The sequence below is a fragment of the Balaenoptera physalus genome (assembly GCF_965194825.1).
Source record: "Balaenoptera physalus genome assembly, chromosome: 4".
NCBI classification, from domain to species: domain Eukaryota; kingdom Metazoa; phylum Chordata; class Mammalia; order Artiodactyla; family Balaenopteridae; genus Balaenoptera; species Balaenoptera physalus.
The window spans coordinates 21436079-21448511 of NC_138891.1; the positions used below are offsets into that span (position 1 = coordinate 21436079).

The window sequence follows — 12433 nt, forward strand, 5'->3', positions numbered from 1 at the left end:
ATACAATACCCTAAAAAATGGGAAGAACAAGTAGGAATTCCCATTTTTAGAATGCAAATTATACATGTATACATACAAACTGCTAAGCAAAATCATATATATATGTTTAAAAAAAACACTCCATATGACTTGAGGGTGTATTTGCCTATACGTGATTTCTGCCTTTAGAAATATAATACCCGAGGGAGGAACCAAGATGGCGGAATAGAAGGACGTGCTCTCACTCCCTCTTGTGAGAACACCAGAATCACAACTGTCTGCTGGACAATCATTGACAGGAAGACACTGGAACACACCAAAAAACATACCCCACATCCAAAGACAAAGGAGAAGCCACAATGAGACGGTAGGAGGGGCGCAATCAGAGTAAAATCAAATCCCATAACTGCTGGGTGGGAGACTCACAGACTGGAGAACACTTATACCACAGAAGTCCACCCACTGGAGTGAAGGTTCTGAGCCCTATGTCAGGCTTCCCAACCTGGGGGTCTGGCAACAGGAGGAGGAATTCCTAGAGAATCAGACTTTGAAGCCTAGTGGGAATTGATTGCAGGACTTTGACAGGACTGGGGGAAACAGAGACTCCACTCTTGGAGGGCAGACACAAAGTAGTGTGCGCATCGGGACCCAGGGGAAGGAGCAGTGACCCCAGGGGAGACAGAACCAGACCTACCTGCCAGTGTTGGATGGTCTCCTGCAGAGGCAGTGGGGTAGGGCTGTGGCTCACCATGGGAACAAGGACACTGACAGCAAAAGTTCTGGGAAGTACTCCTTGGCCTAAGCCCTCCCAGAGTCTGTCATTAGCCCCTCCAAAGAGCCCAGATAGACTCCAGTGTTGGGTTGCCTCAGGCCAAACAACCAACAGGGAGGGAACCCAGCCCCACCCATCAGCAGTCAAGTGGATTAAAGTTTTACTGAGCTCTTCCCACCAGAGCAACAGTCAGCTCTACCCACCACCAGTCCCTCCCATCAAGCCTCTTAGATAGCATCATCCACCAGAGGGCAGACAGCAGAAGCAAGAAGAACTACAATCCTGCAGCCTGTGGAACAAAAACCACATTCACAGAAAGATAGACAAGATGAAAAGGCAGAGGGCTCTGTACCAGATGAAGGAACAAGATAAAACCCCAGAAAAACAACTAAATGAAGTGGAAATAAGCAACCTTCTAGAAAAAGAATTCAGAATAATGATAGTGAAGATGATCCAGGACCTCGGAAAAAGAATGGAGGCAAAGATTGAGAAGATGCAAGAAATGTTTAACAAAGACCTAGAAGAATTAAAGAACAAACAAACAGAGATGAACAATACAATAACTGAAATGAAAAATACAACAGAAGGAATCAATAGCAGAATAACTGAGGCAGAAGAACGGATAAGTGACCTGGAAGACAGAATGGTGTAATTCACTGCTGCGGAACAGAATAAAGAAAAAAGAATGAAAAGAAATGAAGAGAGCCTAGGAGACCTCTGGGACAACATTAAACGCAACAATATTCGCATTATAGGGATCCCAGAAGGAGAAGAGAGAGAGAGAAAGGACCAGAGAAAATATTTGAAGAGATTATAGCTGAGAACTTCCCTAACATGGGAAAGGAAATAGCCACCCAAGTCCAGGAAGCGCAGAGAGTCCCATACAGGATAAACCCAAGGAGAAATACGCTGAGACACATAGTAATCAAAGTGGCAAAAATTAAAGACAAAGAAAAATTATTGAAAGCAGCAAGGGAAAAACAAAAAATAACATACAAGGGAACTCCCATGTGGTTAACAGCTGATTTCTCAGCAGAAACTCGACAAACCAGAAGTGAGTGGCATGATATACTTAAAGTGATGACAGGGAAGAACCTACAACCAAGATTACTCTACCCGGCAAGGATCTCATTCAGACTGGATGGAGAAATCAAAAGCTTTACAGACAAGCAAAAGCTAAGAGAATTCAGCACCACCAAACCAGCTCTACAACAAATGCTAAAGGAACTTCTCTAAGTGGGAAATACAAAAGAAGAAAAGGATCTACAAAAACAAACCCAAAACGATTAAGAAAATGGTCATAGGAACATACATATCGATAATTACCTTAAACGTGAATGGATTAAATGCTCCCACCAAAAGATACAGACTGGCTGAATGGATACAAAAACAAGACCCGTATATATGCTGTCTACAAGAGACCCACTTCAGACCTAGGGACACAGACAGACTGAAAGTGAGGGGATGGAAAAAGATATTCCATGCAAATGGAAATCAAAAGAAAGCTGGAATAACTATACTCATATCAGATAAAATAGACTTTAATATAAAGAATATTATAAGAGACAAGGAAGGACACTACATAATGATCAAGGGATCAATCCAAGAAGAAGATATAACAAGTATAAATATATATGCACCCAACAAAGGAGCACCTCAATATATAAGGAAACTGCTAACAGCTATAAAAGAGGAAATCGATAGTGACACAATAATAGTGGGGGACTTTAACAGCTCACTTACACCAATGGACAGATCATCCAAAATGAAAATAAATAAGGAAACAGAAGCTTTAAATGACACAATAGACCAGAGAGATTTAATTGATATTTATAGGACATTCCATCCAAAAACAGCAGATTACACTTTCCTCTCAAGTGCGCACGGAACATTCTCCAGGATAGATTACATCTTGGATCACAAATCAAGCCTCGGTAAACTTAAGAAAACTGAAATCATATCAAGCATCTTTTCTGACCACAATGCTAAGAGATTAGAAATGAATTACAGGGGAAAAAACGTAAAAAACACAAACACATGGAGGCTAAACAATACGTTACTAAATAAACAAGAGATCACTGAAGAAATCAAAGAGGAAATCAAAAAATACCTAGAGACAAATGACAATGAAAACACGACAATCCAAAACCTATGGGATGCAGCAAAAGCAGTTCTAAGAGGTAAGTTTATAGCAGTACAAGCCTACCTCAAGAAACAAGAAAAATCTCAAATAAACAATCTAACCTTACACCTAAAGGAACGAGAGAAAGAAGAACAAACAAAACCCAAAGTTAGCACAAGGAAAGAAATCATAAAGATCAGAGCAGAAACAGATGAAATAGAAACAAAGAAAACAATAGCAAAGATCAATAAAACTAAAAGCTGGTTCTTTGAGAAGATAAACAAAATTGATTAACATTTAGCCAGACTCATCGAGAAAAAGAGGGAGAGGACTCAAATCAATAAAATTAGAAATGAAAAAGGAGAAGTTACAACAGACACCACAGAAATACAAAGCATCCTAAGAGACTACTACAAGCAACTCTATGCCAATAAAATAGACAACCTGGAAGAAATGGACAAATTCTTAGAAAGGTATAACCTTCCAAGACTGAACCAGGAAGAAACAGAAAATATGAATAGACCAATCACAAGTAATGAAATTGAAACTGTGATTAAAAATCTTCCAACAAACAGAAGTCCAGGACCAGATGGCTTCACAGGTGAATTCTATCAAACATTTAGAGAAGAGCTAACACCCGTCCTTCTCAAACTCTTCCAAAAAATTGCAGAGGAAGGAACAGTCCCAAACTCATTCTATGAGGCCATCATCACCCTGGTACCCAAACCACACAAAGATACTACAAAAAAGAAAATTACAGACCAATATCACTGATGAATATAGATGCAAAAATCCTCAACAAAATACTAGCAGACAGAATCCAGCAACACATTAAAAGGATCATAAACCATGATCAAGTGGGATTTATCCCAGGGATGCAAGGATTCTTCAATATATGCAAATCAATCAATGTGATACATCATATTAACAAATTGATGAATACAAACCATATGATCATCTCAATAGATGCAGAAAAAGCTTTTGACAAAATTCAACACACATTTATGATAAAAACTCTCCAGAAAGTGGGCATAGAGGGAACCTACCTCAACATAATAAAGGCCACATATGACAAACCCACAGCAAACATCATTCTCAGTTGTGAAAAACTGAAAGCATTTCCTCTAAGATTAGGAACGAAACAAGGATGTCCACTCCCACCACTATTATTTAACATAATTTTGGAAGTCCTAGCCATGGCAATCAGAGAAGAAAAAGAAATAAAAGGAATACAAATTGGAAAAGAAGAAGTAAAACTGTCACTGTTTGCAGATGACATGATACTATACATGGAGAATCCTAAAGATGCCACCAGAAAACTCCTAGAGCTAACCAATGAATTTGGTAAAGTTGCAGAATACAAAATTAATGCACAGAAATCTCTTGCATTCCTATATACTAATGATGAAAAATCTGGAAGAGAAATTATGGAAACACTCCCATTTACCATTGCAACAAAAAGAATAAAATACCTAGGAATAATTAGGTTCCCTACCTAGGGAACCAAAGTACCTGTATGCATAAAACTATAAGACACTGATGAAAGAAATTAAAGATGATACCAACAGATGGAGAGATATACCATATTCTTGGATTGGAAGAATCAGTATTGTGAAAATGACTATACTACCCAAAGCAATCTACAGATTCAATGCAATCCCTATCAAATTACCAGTGGCATTTTTTATGGAACTAGAACAAATCAACTTAAAATCTGTATGGAGACACAAAAGACCCCGAATAGCCAAAACAGTCTTGAGGGAAAAAAACGGAGTTGGAGGAATCAGACTCCGTGACTTCAGACTATACTACAAAGCTACAGTAATCAAGACAATATGGTACTGGCACAAAAACAGAAACATAAATCAATGGAACAAGATAGAAAGCCCAGAGATAAACCCACGCACCTATGGTCAACTAATCTATGACAAAGGAGGCAAAGATATACAATGGAGAAAAGACAGTCTCTTCAATAAGTGGTGCTGGGAAAACTGGACAGCTACATGGAAAAGAATGAAATTAGAACACTCCCTAACACCACACACAAAAATAAACTCAAAATGGATTCGAGACCTAAATGTAAGACCAGACACTATAAAACTCTTAGAGGAAAACATAGGAAGAACACTCTTTGACATAAATCACAGCAAGATCTTTTTTGATCCACCTCCTAGAGTAATGGAAATAAAAACAAAAATAAACAAATGGGTCCTAATGAAACTTCAAAGCTTTTGCACAGCAAAGGAAACCATAAACAGACGAAAAGACAACCCTCAGAATGGGAGAAAATATTTGCAAACGAATCAACGGACAAAGGATTACTCTCCAAAATATATAAACAGCTCATGCAGCTCAATATTAAAGAAACAAACAACCCAATCCAAAAATGGGCAGAAGACCTAAACAGACATTTCTCCAAAGAAGACATACAGATGGTCAAGAAGCACATGAAAAGCTGCTCAACATCACTAATTATTAGAGAAAGCAAATCAAAAGTACAATGAGTTATCACCTCACACCAGTTAGAATGGGCATCATCAGAAAATATACAAACAACAAATGCTGGAGAGGGTGTGGAGAAAAGGGAACCCTCTTGCACTGTTGGTGGGAATGTAAATGGCTACAATCACTATGGAGAACAGTATGGAGGTTCCTTAAAAAACTAAAAATAGAATTACCATATGATCCAGCAATCCCACTACTGGGCATATACCCAGAGAAAACCGTAATTCAAAAAGACACATGCACCCCAATGTTCATTGCAGCACTACTTACAATAGCCAGGTCATGGAAGCAACCTAAATGCCCATGGACAGACGAATGGATAAAGAAGTTGTGGTACATATACGCAATGGAATATTACTCAGCCATAAAAAGGAACGAAATTGAGTCATTTGTTGAGACGTGGATGGATCTAGAGACTGTCATACGGAATGAAGTAAGTCAGAAAGAGAAAAACAAATATCGTATATTAACGCAGATATTTGGAACCTAGAAAAATGGTACAGATGAACTGGTTTGCAGGGCAGAAGTTGAGACACAGATGTAGAGAACAAACGTATGGACAGCAAGGGGGGAAAACCGCGGTGGGGTGGGGATGGCGGTGTGCTGAATTGGACGATTGGGATTGACATGTATACACTGATGTGTATAAAACTGATGACTAATAAGAACCTGCAGTATAAAAAAACAAACAAATAAACAACTAATATTAAACTTTGGTTTATTTGTATGGAAATATGTTAATATAAATGTTTCAGACATTACATGAAATTTCTAAAAATCTTATATGTTCTGGTATAATGTTATAAGTCATAATTCTAGTTATTACTTTAAAATGTATATCTCAGAAATAACTAAATTTCTTTGTCAATTGCATTATTATGAACTTTCATCAAATCTTTAACCGTGGTCATTTTTAAGTCTTTTGTCATTTACAGACAGTTCTGGGTGTACTCTGATGCTTTTGCAAAAATGTTCCTATAAAAGGGTTTCATCTTCAAGGAATTCAAGGAAAAGACTCTGACAAGTACAGGTTTCTGGTAACTGACTATACTGCTGAACTGAATGAATAAGCATTTTCAGAACTCTAATGGAAAACTGATGAATTCATAAAAGTCCTAACAAAAGATCAAGATGAAAAAAAAAATTAATTCATGGGACTGAGTGAATTGATGAGGATGATTATAATTTTTGTGACTTTCTGGTTGAATTAAAAAAAAAAAGGGCTTCCCTGGTGGCGCAGTGGTTAAGAATCTGCCTGCCAATGCAGGGGACACGGGTTCGAGCCCTGGTCTGGGAAGATCCCACATGCCGCGGAGCAACTGGGCCCGTGAGCCACAACTACTGAGCCTGCGCGTCTGGAGCCTGTGCTCCGCAACGGGAGAGGCCGCGACAGTGAGAGGCCAGCGCACCGCGATGAAGAGTGCTCGCCGCAACTGGAGAAAGCCTGCACACAGAAACGAAGACCTAACACAGCCAAAAATAAATTAATTGATTAATTAATTAAAAAAAAAAAAATCCCACAAGGACTCAGAGGCAAAAAATATACAAATCAATTTTCACTGCAAAGTAAAGGAGCTGTTACAGTGGAGGATTACTGGACTGAATGTCAACGTTATGACATAGTATGAGTTTGTTTCGTGTTTGGTAATTGCAATCATTGTTGCTTTTGTTGTGGTCATCCATTTACAATGTTTGGTGTCAGTTTATCTCTTGTAAAAATAAAATACAGTGTGTGTGCGTGAAAAAAATAAAATAAAATAAAAAGTCAAAAAAAAAAAAAAAAGAAATATAATTCCCGAGGAACTCTACTAAATATTTAGTAATCCAGAGGACCATCCAAGATATAAAGTGAAGAAATCAAATTATAGAATAATATATATAACATCATCCCTTTTCTTTAAGAAACCGACCAATCAACAAAATAAACACAACAATATGTTTATATATATTTGTATAAACCATATGTGAATATATATTTGTATAAACATGGAGGTCACTCAAGGCCTGTTGACCTTGAATCCCATATGATGGTAAAGAGATGGGGAGGAGAGATCAGCAACTTTTTTCTTAAATCATGTTTGGACTTTTTTTGCCTGTTGCAACAATCATGTTATACTTTTGCCATTGGAAAAAATGAATAATGAAAATTTAAATTAAAGGGAAAAATTAAATTACCACTAAAATAGAAAACAAAGGGTAATTGGCCATAAGCATACTCATTAAAAATTAAAATCTAGGACTTCCCTAGTGGCGAAGTGGTTAAGAATCCGCCTGCCAATGCAGGGGACACAGGTTCGATCCCTGGTCCAGGAAGATCCCACATGCCGTGGAGCAACTAAGTCCGTGCACCACAACTACTGAGCCTGTGCTCTAGCACAGCCACAACTACAGAGCCCGCATGCCACAACTGAAGCCCATGCGCCTAGAGCCTGTGCTCCACACCACAACGAAGAGTAGCCCCCGCTCACCGCAACTAGAGAAAGTCCGCATGCAGCAATGAAGACCCAATGCAACCAATAAATAAATAAATAAATAAATAAAATTAAAAAAAAATTAAAATCTAGCTAAGAATATAAGTGAAAAAAATCCCTTATTTTAATGACAGCTACCCAAAGAATCTTTAATGTCCATTTATAAAAGCAAGCCACTGGTAATCTTTGGCAAGGTGCTCCTGAATATATCCTCATGCCAGCAAACATCTCAAACTAACTGAATCTCTTTCTTGGATCACAAAACTATTCACTTAATTTCCTGCCAAGCAAAATAGAGGAAAATGTATGCTTTACACTTTCAGACAAAATGCCTTGTTAAGTCTTAACTGTAGGGGTAGTGCAATAAATCCTCATGTGTTAACAAGTTGTGGTCTACAATAGAGTCATCTATTTTATTTCAGGAAATAATATTACATTTTCTGCAAGTTTAAATGGAAAAAAAAGGGGGAGGGGGTAAGAGAGGCTATTGTGCAGCTCTAAGCAAAGCTGAGAAAGGAGAGTAAGCCTGCACAAAAACATGTGACCTATAGGTTTGGCTTAAATTTTACTTGCTGAATTCTTGATCTAAACCAATTTCTTTTCCATTATATACACTGGGAAAATGTCAATCTACCCAGTACATCTCAAACTATTCAAAGAATATTTTAAAACAAAAATTCTTAATTGTCCTATATACCATACTCTATCTCCTGTAATTAACCAATATGGGTAAAATTCATCTCCAATGTGACTTTGACTGAGCATATCAGTGACTTATTCAAATAATGGAGCAGAAGATAAATTCAAATCTTAACAAGTACTCACTTTTACAGTTTCTTCTGTGTTAAGTTTATTTCCCTTAACCAAGACAATTTGGAAAGGGTTGTTATTTTCCCAAACATGCTGTAAAAAAATGAAATAAAGACAGAGTATTTTAATGAACGAAATGAATATTCTATGCTAGCAATGAAATAGCCTTATCAGTTCTCATTTCCATTGGTAAAATAATGAAAATACACCTCTGAACTAACAACTGAAAATCACATATATTAAATTAACCATCACAGCCACTAGCACTTAGTTCTCAAGGCAAAACAGGCAGCATTCCAGTATTGCTAAGAAATTCACTAAACACCATTAAAAAATAGTATTAAAAGTTTTGCATAAATTAAGAATTGACCAATAAATTAATATAAAGATAATAACTTAATCATCAAGGAATGGTTAAACATGCAATTTCTTAAGACTGAAGAACTATTTTAAAACTGTTGTGTTCTAATGAATACAAACTTAAGATTTGCTTTATACAAATATATTACATTCTAGAAAAAAATGATGCCTTTGTTACATTTGAAGTCTAAAAGTATTCAATCAGAAAGAAAGAAAACAGACAAATTATACCAAAACACTATTATAGATAAACTGACAGAAATGAGATATACCAGAAAATCAACTATCTCAGCACATCTAACTTTTCTACTAGAATGCTCAACTTGCTCTTTGAAGTCCCACATTTAGCTCTAATCTCAAAATATCTCAAATTTGAGGGCATTTATCTTTAGCACCAAAAGATAATTGAAAACATAAATGGCCTGTTTACAATCATATGTAGCCTGAGTAAGGAAAAAGAAGGGTAGCTAAAAAGATAATTACTAATAAATGGTGATGGATCTTTGGCAAATATGCATTAATATTCTGTGGAATATTAATATTAATTCATATTAATATTAATATTCTGTGGAAAAGATGCATTTTCCACAGAAGGAAAACTAAGCAAAGAATATATGTGTGAGGCTTAAGCATACAACCTAACCAAAAAAATCACGTGCCTTTTGGGGTTACCAAAGGTTCACACATGAAACTTACAGAAATAATTCGAGTTTTCTTTGGTGGTAAAGGAAGAGGAAGGTTAGATGAATTTCGATTTATGGCAGCCTCTATGGCAATCATTTCCTGTTCATACAGCTTCTTGATCTTGCAACATTCCACAAGTATAAAATGGGGCAAGGCTCTATTCATTACACAGTTCCGGATATACTACAGTGGCAAGAAAGAATAAGGTAAGGATTTTCAAGCAAAACTTAAATCAACAGAAGAATAAAATTAAGCTGAACAACACTAGAACAAATGCACTGTGAAAGTGTATCTTAAACAACAACTCAATGTCAAGAATATGAGAAATAAAAATCACAACATAAAACTGCTACAATTAACTGAACATCTACGTACCTGAGAACTGAACTAGATACTTCTTGTACGTTAGAGCTAATCTTCATAACTCTAAAAGACAGATTTTCCCCTTTTAATAGATTAAAGAACTGAAAATCAGAAGGCTAAGTTACACAGCTAGTATCTTTAACACCTGGATTTAAATCCACCTCTCTGACTTCTTTTCTGTTTGCTAAACCTTGGAGAAATATGTGCCACAGTATAGATGTTTTGTTTTCTCTTCTCTGCACTTAATACATGACAGTATGACCAACTGGCACACCTTTCCAGGGGCAGGACTTGATCGTCATAGACTGTGATGCCACACTGCAAGCTCTGACCAGTAAGTCAGGAAAGGTGAATACGTAGTACACATGTGGCCATTTTTTATAAGTCCTGAGGTGGCCACATTTCCATGGATCTCTGAGGCAGACCTGGTACCTTTTCAGCACAGGGCTCCAGGCATCCATTACTGCCTTTCCATCAAAAACTTACGGGCCATCCGAGCTTGATGCTCAGTTTCATTTCCATGAAACCAGGATGATTCTCCAGAGGCATATAAGAAGAGGGGTGGTTATTCACATTACCAAAGATTCCTAACATAATGAATAGAAATCCAATGTACTCCTCACTATAATAAATTTCCTATACAGATATAAAGTGTGACTCAGTATATTGTATTCAATTCAGAACCACTGAAAATACACTTTTGGAAAAAAACAAAAAAAAAATTCCAGACTGGCCTACAAGTGGGAGTTAACATGATAGTATGATAAATATATTCATTCAAAAACTTTTCACTATGAAAGATGTATCATTTCATTTCCTTCAGGTTCCTTCACCTTCATTGTATATTTTCTTTCTCACATGACCTTGTACAAAAAACACACACGTCTTTAGTTTTCTTTGTAATAACAAATTCCAGTTTGAGCAAAACAATATACTTTCCCCTTATTAAGGTTTAAAAAAAGTGTTAAAGAAGCAGGAGGCTACTTAAAAGATGGCAGAACATGAAGGGAAGAAGTCAGTACTTAGATGTTACCACCAAGCACTTTTCATCTTCCTTCTTCCTCTGACAGGCTAGAGTTCAAGCACTTACTGTCAGAATGCCACAGATCCCAAAGCTGTGCACAGAGGTTATAACTGCTGCTAGACCTTCTACCTACTAAACCAAGGATTAAGGGCTACACTAAAAATTTGAAAAAAAAAAAGAAGGGGAGGATACAAAATCCCCTGTTACCTGGTAATAAATCAGAGTTCCTTCTGAAACAGACATCACTTAATAACTGGCATGCCTGTATCCCTCTTGCTTAAAACAAACAACAAAAATCACAAATAAGAGTAACCACAGGTTTCCATGGTGGCAGAGTGGTTAAGAATCTGCCTGCCAATGCAGGGGACACAGGTTCAAGCCCTGGTCAGGAAAGATCCCACATGCCGCAGAGCAACTAAGCCCGCGCGCCACAACTACTGAAGTCCGTGAGCCTAGAGCCCACGAGCCACAACTACTGAGCCTGCGTGCCACAACTACTGAAGCCCGTGCGCCTAGAGCCTGTGCTCCACAACAAGAGAAGCCACGGCAATGAGAAGCCCGCACACCACAACGAAGAGCAGCCCCCGCTCGCCACAACTAGAGAAAGCCTGAGCGCAGCAACGAAGACCCAATGCAGCCAAAAATAAATAAATAAATTAAATAAATTTTTAAAGAAAGAGTAATCACATATTTTCCTAAAATTCTGTTACTATTTACCTCTAACTTGGCACTTAACCCAGCATTCTTTATGTAACGACCATTTTTTAGTCTCCAAATGTAATTTCAACAAAAATATCCTCAAGTTCCTTGAAGGCAAAGCTTCTTTAAATAGCATACCTTATGCTGGGGGAAGGGGTGTCGCAATGCACATATCTTATTTAAACTCCACTATACTCCAAAAATAACCTGAGGCACATCAATTCCCTGCATAAAACATCTACTCAAAGAATTCATGACTAAATGTAAATAAATGGTAAATTGATAGTTAAAGCACATACCTGGAACTGAATTAGTGGGTGATCACCAAACACATATTCTACTCTCCCACTGACTTGCAACACATAGTCATAGGGGCTAACTTCATCTTCTTTCCCATGAATAGTCAAACGTTTTTGGATTGCCAATTCATTTATTTTGATAGGATTCATATTAGGAGATACTTGAAAGCTAAACACATCCTAAAAAGGGGGGTAGAAAAAAGAAGCAATTTTGTATTTACACTGGAAAAAAAAAACACTCTTTACATTTGTACTTATTATTAAGTACTACACTGTATACAACTATACATAATGTTTACACATGTACATCCTTTACATTTAATTTCCAGTAAATTTTCTTTCCCC

At 37.1% G+C, this 12433-nt stretch overlaps 1 protein-coding gene and 1 long non-coding RNA gene across 8 annotated transcripts in view; one reads left to right on the plus strand and one right to left on the minus strand.

Annotated features, from left to right (window-relative positions):
- LOC309660571 overlaps positions 1–12433 on the plus strand; it is a 202219-nt gene that overhangs the window by 155452 nt on the left and 34334 nt on the right. The window lies entirely within an intron of this gene.
- PIK3CB (phosphatidylinositol-4,5-bisphosphate 3-kinase catalytic subunit beta) overlaps positions 1–12433 on the minus strand; it is a 194059-nt gene that overhangs the window by 78241 nt on the left and 103385 nt on the right. For 6 of the 7 annotated variants that reach the window (XM_082461187.1, XM_082461186.1, XM_082461188.1 and 3 more), the window contains 3 exons: positions 12089–12268; positions 9716–9886; positions 8675–8752 (listed from right to left, as the gene is read on the minus strand). In XM_082461187.1, coding sequence (XP_082317313.1) covers positions 8675–8752; positions 9716–9886; positions 12089–12268 — 429 coding nt within the window. The remainder of the gene's footprint in view (positions 1–8674; positions 8753–9715; positions 9887–12088; positions 12269–12433) is intronic. The other variant, XM_082461189.1, reaches the window with a different exon arrangement.